General features: G+C 39.0%; 1 protein-coding gene across 1 annotated transcript; it reads left to right on the forward strand.

Annotated features, from left to right (window-relative positions):
- The first annotated feature begins 7,680 nt into the window (after nt 1–7,680).
- LOC137008931 (nuclear factor 7, brain-like) lies at nt 7,681–22,819 on the forward strand. The gene is made up of 6 exons (XM_067370727.1): nt 7,681–8,265; nt 8,419–8,514; nt 9,178–9,408; nt 9,486–9,508; nt 9,590–9,708; nt 22,179–22,819. The coding sequence occupies exons 1-6, from the start codon at nt 7,870–7,872 to the stop codon at nt 22,682–22,684; spliced, it is 1,371 nt and encodes a 456-aa protein (XP_067226828.1). The 5' UTR covers nt 7,681–7,869; the 3' UTR covers nt 22,685–22,819.
- Nucleotides 22,820–24,245: the final 1,426 nt, after the last annotated feature.

The raw sequence follows: 24,245 nt of genomic DNA on the forward strand, positions 1-24,245 counted from the left end.
TTTAAAATAACAAACAACCATATAAAATAATAATAATAATTAAAAAAATCAGTTATTATCCATAAAATTAGGATTTTTTTTTTACATTGATACCACACAAAGAACATTTTCTAAGTTGAATTGACAAATCTTTTATTATTATTTTTATTATTATTATTATTATTATTATTGTCTAGGCAATAATTTCAATATTTATGCAGTAATAATAGAAATTATAATTATATATATTTATAATGCTAAACACTGTAAACAGACTGTGTAGTCACAATTATGCATATGGACCTTTTGTTATAAACTCCTATTATTCTGTATTTCCAAAAAAAAAAAAAATTTGATTTATGGTTGGAAAGCATAGTTTTTGCAAAAAAAAAAAAAAAACAATAACCATAGAATAAACAAATGACTTTTTCCCTAATGCCTCAAGTTAAACTGCATTGTTTCATTTACCTTCTGTATCACTGTCCAACACGTTTTGAAGCAACAAAAAGGGAAATATCCAGCCTGCCAACTGTATGCAATTACAAGTGCCAGAGAAGCCTGAGTATAAGCTCCTTGGCCATCACTTGACTACTGCTGAATTTGCAAGTTGGGTGCACCCCGCACACACGTGAAAAAAAAGGCAATTTTTCATTTATTTATTTATTTATTTATTTATTTTTAATTAATGCTAACATTACAAGGGCTTGAGACATCTCCTTCATCTGAAGTTATTGTGTTTTTTTCTTTGTATTTCTTCTAAGTTTCTTTTTGTGTAATTGATATTGTTGCATTCAACATGTTACTTTAAATATATAACACTTAATATTTAATGATATAAGATGATTAGTTAATTGCACTTCATAGATTATGTTTTTTTCAATGGGTTTGTAAAAATATGTTTTTATGCACGTTTGGTCACAGTTTTGTTGCATTTACACTCTTCTGATCAGCAGGTGTCACCAGTATGTGGTGTATTGCATTAGTTAGTTAAGCATAAATAAACTAGTAATTAATGATTTACTTGTTCACAATTATGCATTAGTTTATGCATGCTCCAGGAACGTGGATGGGAACCACTAATTTGACCCCTTATTCTAGAGATTCTTATTTACACTTTTGATTTGTTTAGTTATTCTGCAACATGATCTCATGAGAATGTGTATTTTTATGTAAAGTGTGTTACTACAACACGTAGGCCTACATTTACTTATGTTTTCTGAAACGTACAATATTGACAGCACTAAAAATTATTAAATGTAAAAACATTTCTCTCTGTTCATGACTTTCACAAAACTACACTTTAAAACCTTAAAATGAATAACATTTCTATAATCTTTTAACGATTATTTATGTAATACTTATTTTGTTTGCCGTGGGACATAAAAAGGTGTTTTCTCAGACCCAGGACTATAAAATACACCAAAACGCAACACAAGTTCTTGGGTTGGCTCGCCATCTCAGTTCCTGAAGAGTTGATCCAGATATCCAAAGGGAAAATATCCTGACCTGTTCATACAAACAGTGACTTAAAGGTACAATATGAGGTCGCTAGATGTCTATTCAAAACAAAGGCGTAGCTTGATGACGGCAAGTTTTAGAGAGGAATCATAGGACATGTGGTCTCCATCTCAACAGACGGTGCAAAAGAATAGGGATAGGTCTCGGGAAGAAATCGTGTTCATGAATGCGATTATTAACGTTACTGTAGTATGAAGCAGAGCAGGACCGAGTGTTGTGGGAGCTGAACGAGGAGCTGGAGCAATTGAGCAACACACGCGTCACGAGCAGCAGGACTTTTATTATGACACAATCGCCGGCGCCGCTTCTGCTTTTCCTGTCATGAGTGTGAGGTAACGCAGCTCTGTTTATCATATTAGACACATTTTACTGTGTTGAAAATGATGTTATAACGTTACTCTGTGTGTTCGCTCTTCGGCTGCTGTGAGACACTATTGCACACTGCGGTAAGATCGACTTTAGAATATCATATTAAATGCTGGATGGCTTGTGTTGATAAATGGCATGCAATTAATTTTAAACTGTATTGTATGATGAGAAAATGCTGTATTACTGTTACTAAAAATAAAGCTGCATCTGATTATGCTGTTAGCTATTTGACAAAATAGTGTTTTTCTCTGAGGCATGGTAAAGCATGGTACTCACAAAACATCAAGAAAATTAGATTTAAACAATAAGACTAAATGTGTTGAGCTATATAACAACAACTAGTTTTCTGTCTACAAATATATAAAAAGAGTTGTTGCCTTTTCTATTAAAACGTGTAATATTTTAAAGCATCTTTGGTGTTTCCATGGTTTCTATAAAATAAAACAATAAAACCGGAAACCGAGGCAGACCGAGGGTTAACGCGGGTATGACGCAATTGACAGGCAACTTCTCACACGTCCCGGAGCCTTGGTTATGTTTACAAATAGTTGGAAATATTTGAATATTGTAAGTGCTCAAGTGAACAAAATATATAACACTGGCCTAGTGGTTTTTGGATATTTTACTGCAAAAATATTACATATTGCACCTTTAAGTATCTTGAGTATTAAAGGTGCCCTAGATTCAAAAATTGAATTTACCTCGGCATAGTTAAATAACAAGAGTTCAGTACATGGAAAAGACATACAGTGAGTCTCAAACACCATTGTTTCCTCCTTCTTATATAAATCTCATTTGTTTAAACGACCTCCGAAGAACAGGCGAATCTCAACATAACACCGACTGTTACGTAACAGTCGGGGTGTGCGCCCCAATATTTGCATAATGCCAGCCCATGTTCCCAACATTATGAATGGGATTACACAAGGGCAGACAGTAACGTCTGGAGCTGCACACAGCCGAATCATCAGACTAGGTAAGCAAGAACAACAGTGAAAAATGGCAGATGGAGCAATAATAACTGACATAATCCATAATAGCATGATATTTTTACTGATATTTGTAAATTGTCTTTCTAAATGTTTCGTTGGCATGTTGCTAATGTACTGTTATATGAGGTTAAAGTTACCATAGTTTCTTACTGTATTCACGGAGACAAGAGCCGTCGCTATTTTCATTTTTTAAACACTTGCAGTCTGTATAATTCATAAACACAACTTCATTCTTTATAAATCTCTCCAACAGTGTAACACTAGCCGTTAGCCACAGAGGACAGCCTCAAATTCACTCAGAATAAAACTTTAACATACAAATATATACTTTACTCACATAATTCGAAGCATGCATGCAGCATGCATGACGAACATCTTGTAAAGATCCATTTGAGGGTTATATTAGCTGTGTGAACTTTGTAAGTGCGCTGCAATAGTCGACCGCTCATGTGGCGGGGAGCACACGATTTAAGGGGGCAGCGCCGAGTGTAAATCAGTGCATTGTTAATGATGCCCCAAAATAGACAGTTAAAAAAATTAATTAAAAAAAATCTATGGGGTATTTTGAGCTGAAACTTCACAAACACATTCAGGAGACACCTTAGACTTATATTACATCTTGTGAAAAAGCATTCTTGGGCACCTTTAAGCAATTAACATAAAATATAACATCTTTTCTACATCATGTAAATACCATTTTCAGTATATATGTAGCACACACTGACAAATCATCATATACAATTGATGATACCACTTTAGACCTAATTGAAATATTACATTACATTACACTTCCCTTTTCAACAATTATCGAAGAACAAGAATACGTAACGTAACATTCAATTTAAATTAAATGAACACAATATTATTTGGACACTCACCAAATCATTATTATCCTAATTTACACAACAACATTAATACACATTTTGTTGCATCTTTTCAGCATTTTATTGGAATTATAATTATTGCAATTTATATTGTTTTATAGTCAGGCAATTTCTAACCTGTGTTACACCTGCTATAGGAGAGGAAGAACTGTCTAAAGTCATTAAATCATCAAAAATTAACATGTTTGTTAGACACTACACTGACTAAGCTACTGAAAGAGATGCTTCCAGAAGTCCTAGATCCTCTTCTAATTATTCTTAATTAGGATACATACAGAAAACTTTTAAGCTGGCTTATCATTAAACCACTTATTAACCCTCATGTGGTGTTCGGGTCATTTTAACCTGGAGAAGATTTTCTTTTTCCTGAAAATACTAGTTAATGTTATCACATTGGACTGAAACTTTGTGACTTTGTTCACACAAGGTATAACTAGTTCTCAAAATGTTTTTTGATAAATTTTGTACTTTTTGGTGGTGTTAGGGTGGGGGTTCACCTTGACACACTTGTGGTGTTCCCGGTCAAAAATGACCAGCTTACAAAAAATTGCTTGTAAATCTCTCATTATGCTATATTATCACCAAATATTGGATTCAATATTTTTGTCAACTTGTTTTATTTAATTTAGGACTGGTTTTCTATTTCTTTTTGCATCTGATTAATCGTAGGCCTCATTTATCTGAGAGTAGGCACCTCAGTTTTTGAGTGAAAAAAGGTGTTATTTGTGGATAATTTTGTCAGTTTTACAAAAAAATATGAAAAAAAAATTGCATTGTTTATCACACTAGTGTGCTTTAATGTTTAAGCAGGAAATGTATTTTGAAATGTTTTTATTTATTACAAAAAGGTTTAAAGTCACACTTGCGGTGTTGCCAGTCAAAAATGACCGGCCTACAAAAATAGCTTATAAATCACTTGTTACACTATTTATCACGTAATATTGGTTTCAATTTTTTTTGTCAACTTGTTTTCTTTAGGACAGGTTTCATATTTATTTTTTTAAAACTGATTGATTTTAGGCCTCACTGATCTGAGCTTATATTGGTCAAAAATTACCAGCTATTGAAAATGAATGGGGAGTCAAAAATTAGAGAAACAATTAGTGTTCAGGAGCATATTTATCATGTTCATGTTCACATATATACATGTGGGTGAGAAAAAATAAAGGCCTTGGACCTGTGTATGCATACTCCTGCATCCGTGCACATACACGTTCATGTACAAAAACACACTATTTTAAGTATTACAGGCTTTCTTTCTCACAGAGATGAACTTTATCCTCAAATCAATGAGGCCTTTGATCAATCAGTTTCAAAAATGAATACAAAATCTGTGCTAATTTAAAGAAAACAAGTTGACAAAAAAGATGGAAACCAATATTTGGTAATAAAATAGTGTAATAATTGATTTATAAGCTATTTGTGTAGGCTGGTCATTTTTGACTAGGAACACCGCAAGTGTGACTTTATACGTTTTTGTAATAAATAGGGTTTTCAACACAGCACAATGGTTAAAAAAATGCAACTTGATCCTAGAGAATTAGTCAATTACAGGCCGATCTTGACTCTACTTTTTTTGTTTGTTTGTTTTTTTTTTGTCAAAAAAGTTTCATCACAACTATGTTCCTTTTTAGAAAGAAATAGTATCTGTGAGGATTTCCAGTCAGGATTTAGACCGTACCATAGTACTGAGACTGCTCTCGTCAGAGTTACTAATGATTTGCTCTTATCATCAGATCGTGGTTGTATCTCTCTATTAGTGTTACTGGATCTTAGTGCTGCATTTGACACTATTGATCACAATATTCTTCTAAACAGACTCGAAAACTATGTTGGCATTAGTAGAATTGCATTGTCATGGTTCAAATCATACTTATCTGACCGTTATCAGTTTGTAGGAGTAAATGAGATGTCATACCGATTGTTACAACCTCTCATAAAAATAATGGCTCAAAGGAAAGAGAGATTACATAACATAAACAAGAATGAATAAATGAACAGGTGTGTCCACCTAAGAGAGAGAGAGAGAGAGAGAGAGAGAGAGAGAGAGAGTGCATACATGCTCAAAAGGATAGAGCAACACCAAGGGAAAAAAAGGGAGGGGCAAACCAAAAAGACAAGACACAGACCAAGCCACAGACTGTAACACCGATCACAAGTTCAGTATGGAGTACAGCAAGGCTCAAGGCTTTCAGTCTGTACATGCTACCCTTAGGAGATATCATTAGGAAGCATGGCGTTAGTTTTCATTGTTACGCTGATGATACTCAGCTCTATATTTCTTCACGCTCTGATGAAACTTACCAATTCACAAAATTAACAAAATGCATAGCTGATTTTAAAGAAAATTGGATAATTATTTACTTCTGAAAAAACATAGGTTTTTGTTCAAATAACAAATAACATATACTTTCAATGAAGAATGCAGAACAGTTAGTTCATGCGTTCATGACCTCAAGGCTAGATTACTGTAACGCTCTACTGGGTGGTTGTTCTGCTCGCTTGATAAATAAAGTACAGCTCGTACAAAATGCAGCAGCTAGAGTTTTTACTAGAACTAGAAAGTATGACCATATTAGCCCATAACATCGTATAGATTTTAAAATCTTGCTAGTTACTTACAAAGCACTAAATGGTTTAGCTTCCCAGTACCTTCACAGCTATTGCATTCTCAAAATTCAGGCCAGCTGATAATACCTAGAATATCAAAATCAACCGCAGGCAGTAGATCTTTCTCCTATTTGGGGAGGAGAAGGAGGAGGGAGGGTCTAGCTAGCCTCTGTTTTGTTTGACAACACTTCGAACGTCAACAGGAAGTTACTCCACCCAGGATCGCTTAGAGTACCTTTAATATTAGTCTCTGATTTTCCTGAGGTTACCATAGTCAGCCGGATCCAGGCTGTATCCAGATCAGATGGAGGACCTGTGCCCAGACACAACCACATCTCAGCCCTGATGTGTTAGCAGAGACTGTATCCCTGTGAAGGCCTCATTGACACGACAGCCAGTGGCACGGATCCTCAGCAAAACCCATCTTCATACCGGTGTGATGAATCCGGTCCTCAACCAGATGGAACTGGATTACAAAATTTTGAATGCTTCGACATTGGCTCCGATCCCAATCAGACTTCTGACACTTCCTGAATTATAATCCTACAGCGTAGATTTGATTGCCAGAGAAGAACTGACCCGTCGATTGAGCCCGGTTTCTTCCAAGTTTCTTTTTTTTCCCTCAAATCTGTCACCTGTTTGGGTTCCTTGCCACTGTCGCCTCTGGCTTACTTAGTTGGGGACACCTACTATTCATCTATATTACATAGATGAATTATACTAGATGAAATTAACTAAATAACTGATGATTTTTACAAACCAACTGAATTGACACTGAGCTCACTCAAGCTGAACAATGAAACTATTTTATTTTTGAGCTGCTGCACAGCCAAAACAAACTCTTTGCATAATTTTCCTGTTATCACTATAAAGCTGCTTTGAAACAATTTATATTGTAAAAAGCACTATATAAATAAAAGTGACTTGACTTGAGTAATTATTATCAAGATTATTACTTTTACTTCTAACTGAGAATTATTTCTATAAGTTTTTCACTGACAATCATGATAAGCAGAAAAGTGTTTATCGCTGGAACTTCAGCATGTGAAGAAATCATTCTGACAAAGACATGATCATGACAGGCCCTTTAGAATCTCTGTGACAAATAAAGAGCACTAAATAAAATTTCTTCTTGTATTTTCATTATCAATACTTTTCATTGTTCTTCATTGTTCTTTGGTGTTTAATTCAAGGCTTATAGCATTATACTGTCAGTGCAAGATTTGTTAACATTTAACCTGAAAAACATGCTGTTGTTCTTTGACCAAAGGTGATCATAAACTCCACCTTTATACAAACACTTATCAGCAAGCGACCAACTCATTTCTCTTTTCTGTCATACCGACTCTCTTCAAGAAATAAAGAATCAGCGATCAGTGAAGAATGAAGAGAAACACTTTATAGAAGGTTTTTTTTTTTTGAGAAGCTTGTTTCTGAACAGACAGCAGATCTTTGTGATTTTTGAAACCATCATTCAGAAAGTGAAAGGATAGTTTTCTGGAGCTCAAACAGTGAAAATGGCTTCACAATCTGAAGAACAGCTTTCTTGTCCTGTGTGTCATGAAATATTCAAGGATCCCGTTCTTTTATCATGTAGTCACAGTTTCTGTAAAGAGTGTCTTCAACAGGCCTGGAGAACCAAGAAAACTCGGGAGTGTCCTGTCTGCAGGAGAAGATCCTCAAAAGAAAATCCTCCTCCTAATCTGGCATTAAAACATTTGTGTGAATTGCTCCTGAAGGAGAGAAAAGAGAGGCGTTCGTCAGGATCTGAAGAGCTCTGCAGTTTACACAGTGAGAAACTCAAACTCTTCTGTCTGGAGGACAAACAGCCTGTGTGTTTAGTGTGCTTTACTTCACAGACACACATCAGTCACACATTCAGACCCATCAGTGAAGTTGTTTCATCATATAAGGTAAGTCAAATGTTTCTGGTTTCACATGTAAAGAATAATAATTAGTGATAAACACAGAAATCACATTCGTGCACTTAATAGTGCTCTCTGTCTTTTTATTCAACTTCATATGACATGGTGGTAAATACTTTTTCACTGCATTTTTTTTTCCAGGGGGAGATCAAAACAGCAATAAAGTCCTTACAAGAGAAATTTCAACACAATGAAAAAATAAAAGGAGAGTTTGAGAAAACAGTTCAACACATCAAGGTGAGGAAACAAAATTGAGTCATTTTCATTAGCTGGAGGATCACTATTTACAGTTATGATTTATATTTAATATAATGGATTCCAGTTCAGTCTGCTTCTAGATCCATTACACTGTTAAAAAAAAAAAAAAAAAAAAAAAAAAAACAGTCATTGACTGTAAGCTACGGATGCCAAACAGAAACTGTAAAATGAATGTAAAATATAATATTTTAAATAAAGTGCAAATAAGCACAGGCTCTACTTTTCAGCACAATGGTGACCCACAAAATTGTTTTTTTCTTTAACTCTGTGATTCAGATACACATTTGTTGTATGGTAGAAAATGCAAGGAAAACTCTGATCAGACGATGTTGGTCATTTTTAACGATATTGTAGTTGTCATGTAGTGGCCTGATTCACTGATACCAGCCAGAGTCTAATTGTGTAAAATTGATTAAATTGATTAAATTGTGTAATATTACTTCCCAGGTGAAAAAAGTACACCTTCATTTTGTACTTAATATACTAAAATTTATTCTTTAGTACTTCTCAAGATAATCTTAAGAACATCTAAGTCTACTCAACTGTGCTACCCTGGGTCAACCACTTTTAGTGCTATTTAGCACCTTTTTTGTTTAAAGTGTGTTGTTTGAGATGATTGAAGTGAAAGTGATTTGATTTCAGTCTCAAGCTGAGCACACAGAGCGTCAGATCAAACAGCAGTTTGAGAGGCTTCATCAGTTTCTCAGAGTTGAAGAAGAAGCTACAATCACTGCACTGAGGGAGGAAGAAGGGCAGAAGAAGCAGATGATGAAGGAGAAGCTGGAGGAGATGAACAGACACATCTCAGCTCTTTCACACACAATCAAAGACATGGAGGAGATGATGACAGACAATGACGTCTGCTTTCTGAAGGTCTGATTTCACATCATTGATTGATTGATTGATGATTGATTGAGTTCTTGATGATTAATGGTGTGTTTGTTCTGCAGAAGTTTCCAGTCTCAATGGAAAGGTGAGTGATCTGCTGGTGTCTCTGGTCTCTCTGGTTCTGATCCAAAGCCACTGCAGTTCTGACTCCTGAATGTTCTTCCAGAGTCCAGATCTCACAGCCGGATCCACAGATGGCTTCTGGAGCTTTGATTCATGTGTCACATTACTTGGGCAACCTGCAGTTCAGAGTCTGCAAGAAGATACAGGACATCGTCCAAAACAGTGAGTCTGGAGAAAATCTGTGCTGTTAAGGCTGGAACACAGTACATGACTTTTGCTCATATTTTTGCCCTGAATTTCAATCTGGGTGAGGTGACAATAGTTGACGAAAATCTGTGACAGTCTGCAGATTTTGGCCAGTCAAAATTGACAAAATTCACAGCTAATTTTAGAACACACTTTGTGTGTGATGCATTTCTACTGAATACAGTACAATACAGTCATATACACTGACCAGCCAATGGAAATCAAGGGCACAAAGTCACAAAGTTCAAGAAGAACCAACCACGCAAGTACTATACTGTTAGTTCAGATCTTGATTCATTCATTATTATTATAATATTCATCATTATCCAGGGCTTGACATTAAAGCTTGACTGGGATAAATAGCCTGAACATCAGTAAGCTGAGAATGACTGATTATTTGCAGCCTGTACTGGCAAAATGAATCGCAATGAAGAATTTTCAACCTTCAAATTGATCTATGATTTGTTGGAATCTGACAAAAATTACTGAGCTACACCTGTTTTGAAGTCGATAGAGTCAGCAAAGTCAATTTTGAAAAATGCTAGGGCTGGGTCTGCCTACTCCAGGGGCAGCGCTTGCAAGTTCACCACCTGGTCCTGGAAGGGAGTGGTTGGAACTTTGGGGACATATCCAAGCTGAGGTCTCAATATAACGTGAGGGGAAGCCAGCCCGAATTCTAGGCACGATTCATTGACCGAAAATGCTTGCAGGTCCCTGACCCTCTTAAAGGAAGCGAGCACATTCAGGAGCACTGTCTTAAACGACAGATGTTTCAGCTCAACTGACTCAAAGGGCCCGAAGGGAGCTCTCTGTTGACCTGACAGAGAGGTCCAGAGAGGGAATGAGGCGAGGCCTAGAAGGGTTTAACCTCCTGGCACCTCTGAGGAACCTGATGATCAGGTCATGCTTTCCTAGTGCTCCTTGTCCTTCCTGACCTTGCACAGTGTCTGTGCGAGATGGCTCACTGGAGGAAACATATATTTGCATAGGCCCCTGGGCCATATGTGTGCCAGTGCATCCATGCCGAGGGTCCCCTCGGTCAGGGAGTAGAACAACTGGCAGTGAGTGGATTCGTGGGAGGCAAACTGGTCTACCTGAGCGTCCCCGAATCGGCTCCAGATCAGCTGGACCACCTGGGGATGGAGCCTCCATTCCCCCAGGAGCGTGAGCTGTTGTGAGAGCACGATTTGCAACATGCGATGGGAGCGTAGACCACCCTGGTGGTTGATGTATGCTACTGTCGATGTGATGTCTATCCGGACCAGTACATGCTTGCTGTGCAGCAGCGGTCAAAACCGGCGCAGGGAAAGGAGTATTGCTAGCAATTCGAGGCTGTTGTCATGCCAGAGTCATTGGGGTTCTGGCCTGACGCAGCATGCCCACTGCATATGGCACCCCAGCCAGTGGTGGAGGCATCTGTTATGACAACAACATGCCTGAACAATTGTACTTGGGGCACTCCAGCCCATAGAAAAGCAAGGTCCGACCACGGGCTGAATGTACGGTAACTCAGTGTAATGATCACATGGAGCGTGCCCTGGTGCCAAGCCCACCTTAGGACTCAGACGTGTAGCCAGTGCTGAAGCGGTCTTATATGTAGCAATCCGAGCAGCGTGACTGGGGCTGCAGATGCCATATGCCCCAGGAGCCTCTGAATTGCACAGTCATACTGACCGAGTCTGTCTCCACACTGAGAAAAGAGGTGCTCTACACAGAAAAGAGCTTGCTCTTTTACCAGTTTACCCGAAACCCCAGATGGCTGTGGTGCCTGAGCACCAGATCCCTTGTTTGCATGACTGATCTCGAGAGTGAGCCAGAATGTGTCAGTTCTCAGTTCTTCAAATGCGAATGCCCACCTTTCTGAGCGGGGTAAGGGCAGCTTCCGTGGCTTTGGAAAGATGCGGTTAGGCAGGGACAGCCTAATGGGGAGGACCTAGTACTTGTATGCTCGACCTTTGAAGCAGAGCGCAAAACGGTCTGTCAAGGTGAAACAAGAGTACGTGTGCTCCAGGTCAATTGCTGCAAATCAATCATGGGGTGAACGCACACAAGGATGCATTCTTGCCAAGCGGCAACCTCCCCCTGTTTCTCATGAAGCCAATACGGAAGTGAATTAAACTGCAATTCATCGACTGGCCGCTAGGGACAGGCTGCAGAAGTGAGCAGAATCTCATTGACCATCATGTTAAATTAGTCAAGTTTACAGCAGAAAAAAACATGTTTACAGTCTGGTTCATATTGTGGTTTTGGTCTATACTGCGAATTTTGCCCTTCATGACAACTCTGAGGGGGGTGAATTTTTTTATAGCTCATCTGTTTAAATTATATTAAGCCTTAAAGTTCTGCATAATTAAGGGCGTGGTCACTTGAGTGACAGGTATGCCGCTGCTGTCTGTGAGCCGTCATGTTACCTCAGCAGCTCATTTCAGCCGCTGAATTTGGCATCTCAGTCGTATTTGTGCTTTTTTCTGTATTATTTTATAGAATATATGGCTTGCTGCATACTCGAGACAGATATCAGTCTGTGTACATGTGCTCGCATGCGGAACACACGTTGTTGGATCGTTGTGGCATTGGCTAAAAGTTTTGTTCCTGAGATTTACTACAATGACAATACCAGGAGGATATACAACTCCGACAGCACTGCTTGGATATAACTAAAACTGCTGCACTATTTTGAAAAATTATACTTTGGATACGTGCTCATTAGTTTGAGAGAACATTTGAGAGATATACATCTGGTACATATATATATATATATTTTACCCAAGTGCCACGGATTGGATTCATCTCGCGATCTCTATTTCATTATAAAGGTATGAAATCCCATTTGATTTGTGTTATTTGCACACCCCACACAAATTAATTAGCCTACTGGTGTTGGAGCATCTATAACGTTATCATAAAAAAATCACCGTAGATTGACAGTAATCCTTTAGTAGCCTACTTTCTAATGATATTGCTATCTTTATTAATATTTTAGATAGTATCTAAGATAGATAGCTAGGGCGGGCGTGGTTTCAGCAACAAGTCGCATGGGCTCCAACTTCGTCCCGCCTCTTTGCCCATTTTCAGTTATCCGTGAGTGACGTGCGGTCACGTGCAGCTAAAATGGCCGCGGCCTCATTTACGCGTCAAAACTGCTGTTCAGAACTCTATGGGTCACGGACACTACGTCCATATTTTTTTACAGTCTATGATTCTTGCGTGAGCAACTTGAATGGAAGCCTGTAAAGGGCCCAATTTAAGACAGGCAAATCCAAGACTGGCCATAAACCACCGCTATCTTGGGTACGATAAAGGGCGCTTGCTTGTATAACCTTCATCTCCAGCAGGAACACAATCTCCACTCACAGAACAGGGGTGTGCTTGTCTGCCATGAGGCAAGCAAGACACCGCTGAACCTGGGGGATCGCCCGGCAAACTGAATTGCACAGCCAAGTCTGACTGTCCAAATGGGCCAGCGGGATGGGCTGGGAAGCTCTCGTGAGTCTCCCAAGGTCCGTACAAGTTGCACCAAAGGGACAACAGACGTACGGTGTGCAGCGAGGGTGCTTGGGCCTGACTCGGAAAGCACAGCATCCCGAAGTAGAGGCAGTGAGTGTGGTGCAGCTGGATTTATGGGTCCCATGAGGGACTGGCTAGGGAGGCATGAGGAAGCAGCACATCCTCTATTGCACATTCCCTGCCTGTGGTGAAAAAACATGGGCTGGGAAGGAGGAAGCAGAGCGTTGCTCACTGCCCACGTACACCTTGTATGACCAGAGTCTCAGTAAACCGTGGCCATTGAGCCAATGGCAGAACAGTAGTAAAATTCTCCACCCAGCCCTCCTCCGGAGCAAGGAGTGGTGCGTACACCAGCTCCTGAGAAAGAGCCGTTCCTTGAAACTCTGGGTCACCCATCCCAGGGCTGCCTCACTAACCATTTAGGTTTAGTGGTGACCTGGGGACAGGCTGCATCACCTTCCTGTCAAGTCAAGTCAAGTCAAATTTATTTATATAGCGCTTTTTACAATTGGTAATTGTTTCAAAGCAGCTTTACATATTAGAGGCACAGAAAAAAAGAGAGAAGTGGTTAAAAATAAGCTGTACAGGCAAGCGTGGTAATATGTAACATATACAAGATGGTGCTACATTAAGCCAATGTTGGCTGACACCCAGGGGTGGAAAAAACCCCCTAGGAGAAAAACCCAGCGCGCTAACACTGGGAAAAAAGTCCTAGGAGGGAAAAAACGCCTTGGAAGCTATATTTAATATATTTACAATGGATATGGAGATCAAAATCTGAATTATACATTTTTATTATTGAGATTAAAAATAGATTATATATAAATATATGTACGCGGATACGGGGATTAAAAATCTGAATTATAGATGCAGCCAGAACTGGATCTGTAGGCCCATTGTCTCCTGGGCTACGTTGTAGTCAGGTCCAGACACAGGTTCTCCATCTGATCTGGATACGGCCTGGATCCAGCACCCGGCAAACCTCAGGATAATCAGAGAGACTGATATTAGCGTAGATGCCATTCTTATTCTGATGTGCAGGTATATCTAGTGTTATAGGAAGTGTTCTCGGTTCCGGCCGACCTAATTATTGCAGCGTAACAATCCTTTAACGGATTTGAAAAATGTTAATGTATTGATAATGTGTTATGTGTATGCAAGAGCAAAAAGATGTGTTTTTAGTCTAGATTTAAACTGACAGAGTGTGTCTGCTTCCCGAACAATGCTAGGAAGATTGTTCCAGAGTTTAGGTGCTAAATAGGAAAAGGATCTGCCGCCTTCAGTTGATTTTGATATTCTGGGTATTATCAACTGGCCTGAATTCTGAGATTGCAATAAACGTGAAGGACTATAATGCACCAAGAGCTCGCTTAGATATTGGAGAGCTAAACCATTTAGAGCTTTATAAGTAAGTAGCAAGATTTTAAAATCTATACGATGTTTAATAGGGAGCCAATGTAATGTTGACAGAACTGGGCTAATATGGTCATACTTTCTGGTTCTAGTAAGAACTCTAGCTGCCGCATTTTGGACCAACTGTAGTCTGTTTAAAAGCCGAGCAGAACAACCACCCAGTAGAGCGTTACAGTAATCTAGTCTTGAGGTCATGAATGCATGAACCAACTGTTCCGCATTTGTCATTGAGAGCATATGTCGTAATTTATATATATTTTTTTAGATGGAAGAAGGCGGTTTTACAGATACTGGAAACATGACTTTCAAATGAAAGATTGGTATCAAAGAGCACACCCAGGTTCCTAACTGAGGACGAAGATTTAATGGAGCACCCGTCAAGTGTTAGAGAGTATTCAAGGTTTTTTCATGAGGAAGTTTTTGGTCCAAAGATTAGGATATCAGTTTTTTCTGAATTTAATAATAAGAAATTTCTTGTCATCCAGTTTTTAATGTCAGTTATGCATTCTGTTAGTTTTGTGAATTTGTAGGTTTCGTCAGGGCACGAGGAAATATAGAGCTGAGTATCGTCAGCGTAACAGTGAAAACTTATACCATGCTTCCTAATTATCTCTCCTAAGGGCAGCATGTACAGAGTGAAAAGCAACGGTCCTAGTACTGAGCCTTGTGGTACTCCATATTGAACTTGTGATCGATACGACATCTCTTCATTAACTACTACAGACTGATAACGGTCAGATAAGTAAGATTTGAACCATGCAAAAGCAATTCCACTAATGCCAATATAGTTTTCAAGTCTTTTTAAAAGAATGTTGTGATCGATAGTGTCAAAAGCAGCACTGAGATCTAATAACACTAATAGAGAAATACAGCCACGATCGGATGATAAGAGTAGATCGTTTGTAACTCTAACGAGAGCAGTCTCAGTACTATGGTATGGTCTAAATCCTGACTGGAAATCCTCACAGATTCCATTTCTTTCTAAAAAGGAGCACAGTTGTGTTGAAACTGCCTTTTCTAGTATCTTTGACAGAAAAGGTAGATTCGAGATTGGCCTGTAATTTACTAAATCTCTCGGATCTAGTTGAGTTTTTTTAATAAGAGGTTTAATAATAGCCTGCTTAAAAGTTTTTGGCACGTATCCTAGTGTTAAAGATGAATTAATTATATCAAGAAGTGGACCTACGACCTCTGGAAGCATTTCTTTCAGTAGTTTAGTCGGTATTGGATCTAACATACATGTTGTTGATTTTGATGATTTGATAAGTTTAGATAATTCTTCCTCTCCTATAGCGGCGAATGATTCTAGTTTTACCTCAGGGACACTACAGTGCACTGTCTGAAGCGAAACTGTAGACGGTTGCATGTTTTTAATTTTCTCTCTAATATTGTCAATCTTGCAAGTAAAGAAGTTCATAAAGTCATTACTGCTGTGCTCTTTGGAAACGTCAGCAGTTGAATCTCTGTTTCTAGTTAATTTAGCCACTGTGTCAAATAAATACCTAGGATTATGTTTGTTTTCTATTAAGAGATTTGAAAAATAAGTAGATCTAGCATTTCTTATAGCCGTTCTGTACTCAATCATTTTTTCTTTCCACGAAAGGCGAAAAACTTCTAGTTTTGTTTTCTTCCAACTACGTTCGGCTTTTCTCACAGCTCGTTTTAGAGCCCGAGTGTGCTCATCATACCACGGCGTTGGATTACTTTCCTTAATCTTCTTTAGACGTAAAGGAGCGACTGCATCTAATGTGCTGGAAAAGAGAGAGCCAATAGTTTCTGTTGCAGCATCGAGTTCTTCTAAGTTGTCAGGTATACTAAGGCGATGAAACTGCTCGGGGAGATTATTTATAAAGCAATCTTTAGTGGTAGAAGTGATGGTTCTACCATATTTATGGCTGGGTGGTGGTTTTGTAGCCTTGGCTAACTGTAGTATACACGAGACTAAATAATGATCTGATATATCATCGCTCTGCTGTAGAATTTCAACAGCATCAATATCAATTCCATGCGACAGTATTAGATCTAGGGTATGATTACGACAATGAGTGGGTCCTGACACGTGTTGTCTAACTCCAATAGAGTTTAAAATGTCTGCAAATGCCAATCCAAATGCGTCTTTATTATTATCTACATGGATATTAAAATCACCAACAACAAGGACTTTATCCGCAGCCAGTACTAACTCTGATAGAAAATCAGCAAATTCTTTGATAAAGTCAGTATGGTGCCCTGGTGGCATGTATACAGTAGCCAGCACAAATGTCAACTTACATAATGTTACATAAAGCACCATCACTTCAAAGGAATTATATTTGAAATTCTTTTGAATGATTCTGAATATATTACTATAAATTACAGCAACACCTCCCCCTTTGCCTTTCTGTCGAGGATTGTGTCGATAATCATAACCTTGAGGACTAGACTCATTTAAAGTAATGTAATCGTCCGGTTTTAGCCAGGTTTCTGTCAAACACAGCACATCTAGATTATTGTCTGTGATAATATCATTTACAATAAGTGCTTTTGAAGAAAGTGATCTAATATTTAACAACCCAAGCTTTATCATTTGTTTATCATTATTATCTCTATTTTTTATTTGTTGAACATCAATTAAATTTTTACTATTAAATGGGTTTGGAAGTTTTTTGTTTTATTAATTCGGGGTACAGACACAGTCTCTATGTGATAATATCTAGGTGCGAGAGTTTCTATGTGTTGGGAATTATCTGACTTCTGTAACGTGAGGCAGCTAGCAGACGGTCGGTTTAGCCAGTCTGTCTGCTTCCTGTCCTGGGCCCCAGTTTGTCATGTTTTAGTTCTAAGACTATGTGCCATATTACTAGAGAGAAGAGCAGCACCATCCCGGGATGGATGAATACCATCTCTTTTCAACAGGTCAGGTCTGCCCCAAAAGCTTTTCCAATTGTCTATGAAACCTATATTATTCTGTGGACACCACTTAGACAGCCAGCCATTGAGTGATGATAATCTGCTAACTATCTCATCACTCCGACGTCCAAGGACTCCTGTAGAGGACTTGGCCTCATGGCTGAGTAAGGTGAAGCACTGCTTGCAGGGGGATGTTCTTGGCGAGAAGCTAACTGGACCACAATGGTGGAATGTCTGCTTCTGCACTGTCAGGAACTGCTGTGCAATCCCGCCAGTGTTGCCAAAGAGATCACCTTGTGAGATGGAAGCGTTAAGAAAGCGCACTTTGTTGACATCTCGCATTTCAGCAAGGTTTAGCCAGAGATTGCTTTCCTGGACCACCAAGGTGGACATCGTCTGGCCGAGGGCCTGTGCTGCAACTTCTCTTGCCCAGAGGGCAAGGTCAGTCACCATGCGCGGGTCCTGCATCAACCCCAGCTCAGAACTACCCTCGTGCATTGCCTTGGCCAGCAGGATGACCATAGCATGCAAGAAGGAGGTGGTCTGTCCAACAGCACTGTGAGGCTTAACAGCTAAAGCTGCCATCACCTCACAGGCACTGGATGGGAGACACAGGTGATTCCACCAGGTGACAGTACTCTGCAGGCATAAAAGCACCGTAGTTGCACAGTCTACTTGAGTAACCCCCATGAACCCCCTGACTGCCTCAGAGACAAGGGTGAGAGAGGAAGAACTTTGAACAGATTTTGGCACTAATGTGCTTCCATATACTGCCAAAGCTCTTCATGCACTTCCAGGAAGAAAGGCATAGGGGCGGGGCAAGACTATCTCTTACGTCACACTCCGAGCCCCACTTTCAGAAGGAGTCTGAGTGTGCGGCAGCCCAGGAAAATATGGCTGTCAACTCTGAATCCGATTCAGCATGAGCAAACTCCACTGAAGTGGGAAACTCAGCTTCATCTTCCTCTCCAGAGAACAATAGCCCTCTCACTGATGCAGCTATCGAGCGCCAAATAATGTGCTGGGTTGCCATGGCAACACGCGCTGTCAGCAGGCAGCTCACCGGCACACGACACGCTGAGGAGCGGGAGATTCCCTGGGAGTTTTCCTAGCAGAAGGCTCTCGCTATAACCCTCTGTCTCCCAAAGTGTTGAACAGACCCGCAGCTGTGCTTTTACACACAAGCAGCGGCTGGGCAACAACAAAGGGGACTCAGACCTTTACGAGAAAGGAGAGTTACGACCTGCATGTCGATGCAATCATGGTCCTTCGAGAACATGAATCACCCACGAATGCTGCATCTGCATGCTGAGCATGTGAGACAGCGATCGTGGCCATCAGATGAAACCAGGAAACGACAGCATCCAGGAATGCACAGACTGAGAGGCATCTTTAAAAAGACGCTCGCTGCCGTGCTTGATCTTTTAGGGAAATACTCATAGCCGAAGCACCCATGGGTGAATGCTGCCCTGTGTAAAAAGCAAGCTGGATGCAAACACAGCTGGAATGTGCCATCACACCTGCAGAGAGATCCCTCGATGAGCTGCAAGCAAAATAGCAATTAAAATGGCTGTTTTCGGAGTGCTCTCCTGATAGCAATTAAAATTGCTGTTTTCGGAGTGCTCTCCTGATAGCAATTAAAATTGCTGTTATTTGCTCAAAGATTTATTCTCAGTAGAGGTGAATTGGAAGAGCGATTGCTGTACAACCTCTCGGCTCCGAAGCAAAAGTATGAATGGAAGTGAGTAGGCCGGTCCTATTTATACCTGGATGCCAAGGTGTGATAATTCCCATTAGAGCCCTGCATTTCTGCCCGAGCCCGACGGGCCCCGACTTATTTACGGCCCACGGGCCGGGCTTCGGGCCGATTTTCACGTCATAGCTCAGAGGTGGGCCGGGCCTCGGGCCTGTTTTAGGCTTCTCCTCCTTTTAATACTTTGGAGTTTGGACATCCATTAATTAAAATAAACCACGAGAAGCTAATGATGGTAAAACAAACACATGCATAGATATAGTGCTGTGCTGGCGGAAACATGATGAGACCATAGCTGCGTCTCATATCTGAGGCTGCGTGCGCGCGTCCTCATGTTTAGTGTAGCAGAGAGTGCGCCTTCAGCGCAGCAGCTGGAAGAGTGAGAACTGGATTAAAATTAGGGATGTTCATTTCGGTGTGACCCATTAAAAATACAAAAATGTTATTTTCAAGGCTTTAGTTTTATACATGTGCAAATACGGCTTGTAAAACAACAGAATATGAGTATTCACACGTCACGCACCCGCAGCGCTTGAATGGAGAAATCGCGCCGGCGCCTTGCGCACATATAACATAGGCTATCAGTTCTCGCATTTTTAACTTGACATCACAGTCTGTTTATTATCAAAATAAAATACAGTCAATCAAAGTTACACTGCTCAATGTATAGGCTAGTTTGTACTGTACAATGTGTGGCATTCAGCGCTATACTATCGAATCACTTAAAAAGCACATGTGAAGGATGTATTATTGTTGGGGCGCGAGCGAAGTACAAAGCCTATAATTTACATAGCCTAATAAATAATAGTTTAGCATTCAAATCACGAATATGGAAACATTTGGATTTGTGCCGAAATGGAGAGGTAGGTGACATGTTATTTTATTTTTCTTTATGGTTCTGTTCTGAATAGGCTACCGTTTATTGGATTTGTTGTCTATAACTATATGTTTATAGTTTGTTTTCTGTTTAAACTGTCTAACCGATAGTATTAATTGGTCAAAGTTCATGGTTAACAGTTAACTAGTCAATTATGAGCATCCATAATTAAAACTTTCCAATGCGAATGCTGTGCTTTTTCTCTCACGATTCTCTTTCTCTATGAGAGTGTTCTTCTGGCTGTAGCATGTTGTCTCGCTTTTCATTTAAAAATAAAATAACCGTGTTCAGTGGTGAAGATTTGATTTTGATGCACATCTGTGGTGTGAGGTAAGACAACCTGTAAGTTTGTTTTTAAGCCAGTTTTTCCGCACGCTGTTACGAGCAGCAGAACAGCCCGCCGCAGCTTGTAAAAAAAGTAGGTTTTTACTGTGGTAGTGCTAAATGTTTAAACTAACATTGTGATAATATTAGTGTTTTATATCTATGGCTTTTATTGAATAAGTGTTGATCGGAGAGTCTAAATCGATAAAACGAGCTCAACTCACTGCGCTCCGCTGCGGTCGTCAATTTAATAAACAAACATCAATTTAATAAACAAAGAAGTGCTCCAAACATTTTTCTAAATTAACTTAATAAAGAAATGAAAAGGATTACAACTACTTTGCAATTAAAAACAAAGCTGAACATTTTAATGGCTGCAACAAAGGCTGCGTTATGGAGAGGATTTATTTAAAAAAAAAAAAAAACGGGCATCAGTCGGGCTCGGGCCAAAAATTCTGACAAGCTGACGGACACGGGCCGGGCTAGGGCCAAGATTTGTGGCCCGTGCAGGGCTCTAATTCCCATTGGCTCGTTTTGTACCATTTGGAGGTGATTGGTCTACCGAGAGAGACCCCATTACGTCAGCATCGACATAACGTTGAACGTGACTGATTGAATTTAAATAGCACACACAAGTAAAGTAAAAGTAAAATTTATACAAAAAAAAAAAAAATTGGTTTCACTGGGCAAAAACAAACAAACAAAAAAACACTATGCTTGATTTAACACAAAATAAGTTGGTATTATTTTAAATGAGTGGATTAATTAAAATAATTTAAACAAGCTGCTTAAAGCACACGTTTTAACTGACAATGCAGAGCAAAAACCGTAGTGTTAAATTAACTCTGAGTGTTTAAGCTAATGAAATAATTAAGTGACTGAGTGATGATTGGCCATTACTGACCTGGTGTTACAAAGCAGAATCACTGAAGGAGAGAATCACCATTAAGTCACCATTACTGAGATCAGTATGTATCAGCTTTAGTTGGGCTCTTGGCTTTTTAACATTAGATTTTGGCTATTGGGCTGCTGCAACTGAGTTATAACAGCCAAACAAGCCAAGAGAAAATGTGATCAGGTGTTGTTGGTTGTGTTTTGACATAATCATCATCATTTTACCTGAATCACTGATCTCATTTGGAGCCTAATGACATCAATAATCTTTTACACTGCTTTCACTCTTGAGTGTGGACTCAAATAAACTAAACAATTCCATGTAGTAGTATTTTTTTTATTATTCCTTTATTTAACCAGGGGAAGTCATATTGAGACTATAGTCTCTTTTTCAAATTAGTATAGTGTTTTTTGTTGTTTGTTTGTTTGTTTGTTTGTTTGTTTTTTGTTTGTTTTGTTTGTTTTGTCCAGGGGAACCAACATTTTGTTTAACTTTTTACTTATTTTTGTGTGTGCTATTTGCAGTTACTCATTTGTAAAGAGGTAATTTTAATACTTCTAATTCAATTTTTAAGAGTTGTTGAATTTAATTAATAACATTGCTTGTAATCTGTTGACACAATTTTGTTGAGTAAATAATGTAATAGCACTGACAGTGATCAGAGGAAAATGTCTAATGTGTTTGATCAACAGGACAAGTGTCATAATTCATAATAATCAGTGTACGGTTCACTCTTGATCATTATATGAATATCAGAATAAAAGCAGCTGTTGATTGTGTCTCATCAGCTCCTGTGATCCTGGATCCAAACTCAGCTCATCCAGATCTCATCCTGTCTGATGATCTGACCAGTGTGAGATACAGCTTATATCAACCTCTTCCCGATAATCCAGAGAGATTTGACGAGTGTCCCTGTGTTCTGGGTTCAGAGGGTTTTAACTCAGGAACACACTGCTGGGATGTGGAGGTTAAAGAGAGTTCAGTCTGGAGTCTTGGAGTAACTACAGCATCAAACCAGAGAAAGGGACGTGATTTCTATAAAACTGTTGTCTGGAGTGTGTTTCATGATGAGGATGGAGTGTGTGAATCACCTGAGAATGAATTTCAAGTTAAACGGAAGCTTGATCGTGTGAGAGTGAATCTAGACTATGACAGAGGAACAGTGTCATTCTCTGATCCTGTAACTAACACACATCTACACACATTCACAACCACCTTCACTGAAACAGCCTTTCCATTCTTCTGTAATTCTGATTATCCCTCTCTGAGGATCTTACCTTTTGATAGTCAGTAAATGTTACTCCTGTATGTCTGTATCTTGCTACTTTAATTATGTTTCCAATATTTAATCCATATCTCATGAGTAAGAGCACTGTTGATCTGAGTATCTGTATGGCTGTGATTGGACCAAAGCTGATCACATGACTGATATCCAGCACTACAGCAACACTCACACTTTCATATTGCTTTAACACAACAGTTCAATAAACATGATGTTTTTACTGTTTAATGAAAACTGCTGCCTGATTCACAACCTCATATATCTAGTACAACTATTCATTTAAAAAAAAGAAAAAAGAAAAGCCAATAGCACTGAGGGGGAGGGGTTAACAACCATTCAACATTTTTAAGGTGGAACGGATAGTTCTGCAATAAGAAGCTGCCAAAAAAGGGGTTGGAGTCAGCCTTGTATATCATGTATATGAATTCAAGTCAAGTCACCTTTATTTATATAGCACTTTTTACAATGTGTCAAAGCAGCTTTACAGTGAAAACAGAAAAATATTTTAGCTGTACAGCAGTTCTAGAAGAAAAGAGTGTCATTGACCAGCTTAAAGGTGCCCAAGAATGCTTTTTCACAAGATGTAATATAAGTCTAAGGTGTCCCCTGAATGTGTCTGTGAAGTTTCAGCTCAAAATACCCCATAGATTTTTTTTAATTAATTTTTTTAACTGCCTATTTTGGGGCATCATTAACAATGCACTGATTTCTTTCAGCGCGCCGCCCCTTTAATTTGCGTGCTCCCTGCCACACAAGCTCTCGATTATATTACAGCACATTTACAAAGTTCACACAGCTAATATAACCCTCAAATGGATCTTTACAATATGTTTGTCATGCATGCTGTATGCATGCTTCGAATTATGTGAGTAAAGTATATATTTTGATGTTTATATTTGATTCTCTATGAGTTTGAGGCTGTGCTCCGTGGCTAACGGCTAATGCTACACTGTTGGAGAGATTTATAAAGAATGAAGTTGTGTTTATGAATTATACAGACTGCAAGTGTTTAAAAAATGAAAATAGCGACGGCTCTTGTCTCCGTGAATACAGTAATAAACGATGGTAACTTTAACCACATTTAACAGTAAATTAGCAACATGCTAACAAAACATTTAGAAAGACAATTTACAAATATCACTAAAATATCATGCTATCATGGATTATGTCAGTTATTATTGCTCCATCTGCCATTTTCGCTGTTGTTCTTGCTTGCTTACATAGTCTGTTGATTCAGCTGTGCAGATCCAGACGTTAATACTGGCTGCCCTTGTCTAATGCCTTTCATAATGTTGGGAACATGGGCTGGCATATGCAAATATTGGGGGCGTACACCCCGACTGTTACGTAACAGTCGGTGTTATGTTGAGATCCGCATGTTTTCCAGAAGTCTTTTAAACAAATTAGATTTACATAAGAAAGAGAAAGCAATGGAGTTTGAAACTCAATGTATGTCTTTTCCATGTACTGAACTCTTGTTATTCAACTATGCCAAGGTAAATTCAAATTTTAAATCTAGGGCACCTTTAAGTAAATTCAGTGATGATTTATTTCCATTTCCAATAAAGTGCAT

This window comes from Chanodichthys erythropterus, chromosome 3 (assembly GCF_024489055.1).
Source record: "Chanodichthys erythropterus isolate Z2021 chromosome 3, ASM2448905v1, whole genome shotgun sequence".
NCBI lineage: Eukaryota > Metazoa > Chordata > Actinopteri > Cypriniformes > Xenocyprididae > Chanodichthys > Chanodichthys erythropterus.

Coding starts and splice junctions, on each gene's coding strand:
- LOC137008931 (XM_067370727.1), top strand. CDS start 7,870: ATGGCTTCACAATCTGAAGAACAGCTTTCTTGTCCTGTGTGTCATGAA. Junction 8,515..9,177: donor AAACAGTTCAACACATCAAG/GTGAGGAAACAA, acceptor ATTTGATTTCAG/TCTCAAGCTGAGCACACAGA. Junction 9,709..22,178: donor ACAGGACATCGTCCAAAACA/GTGAGTCTGGAG, acceptor GTGTCTCATCAG/CTCCTGTGATCCTGGATCCA.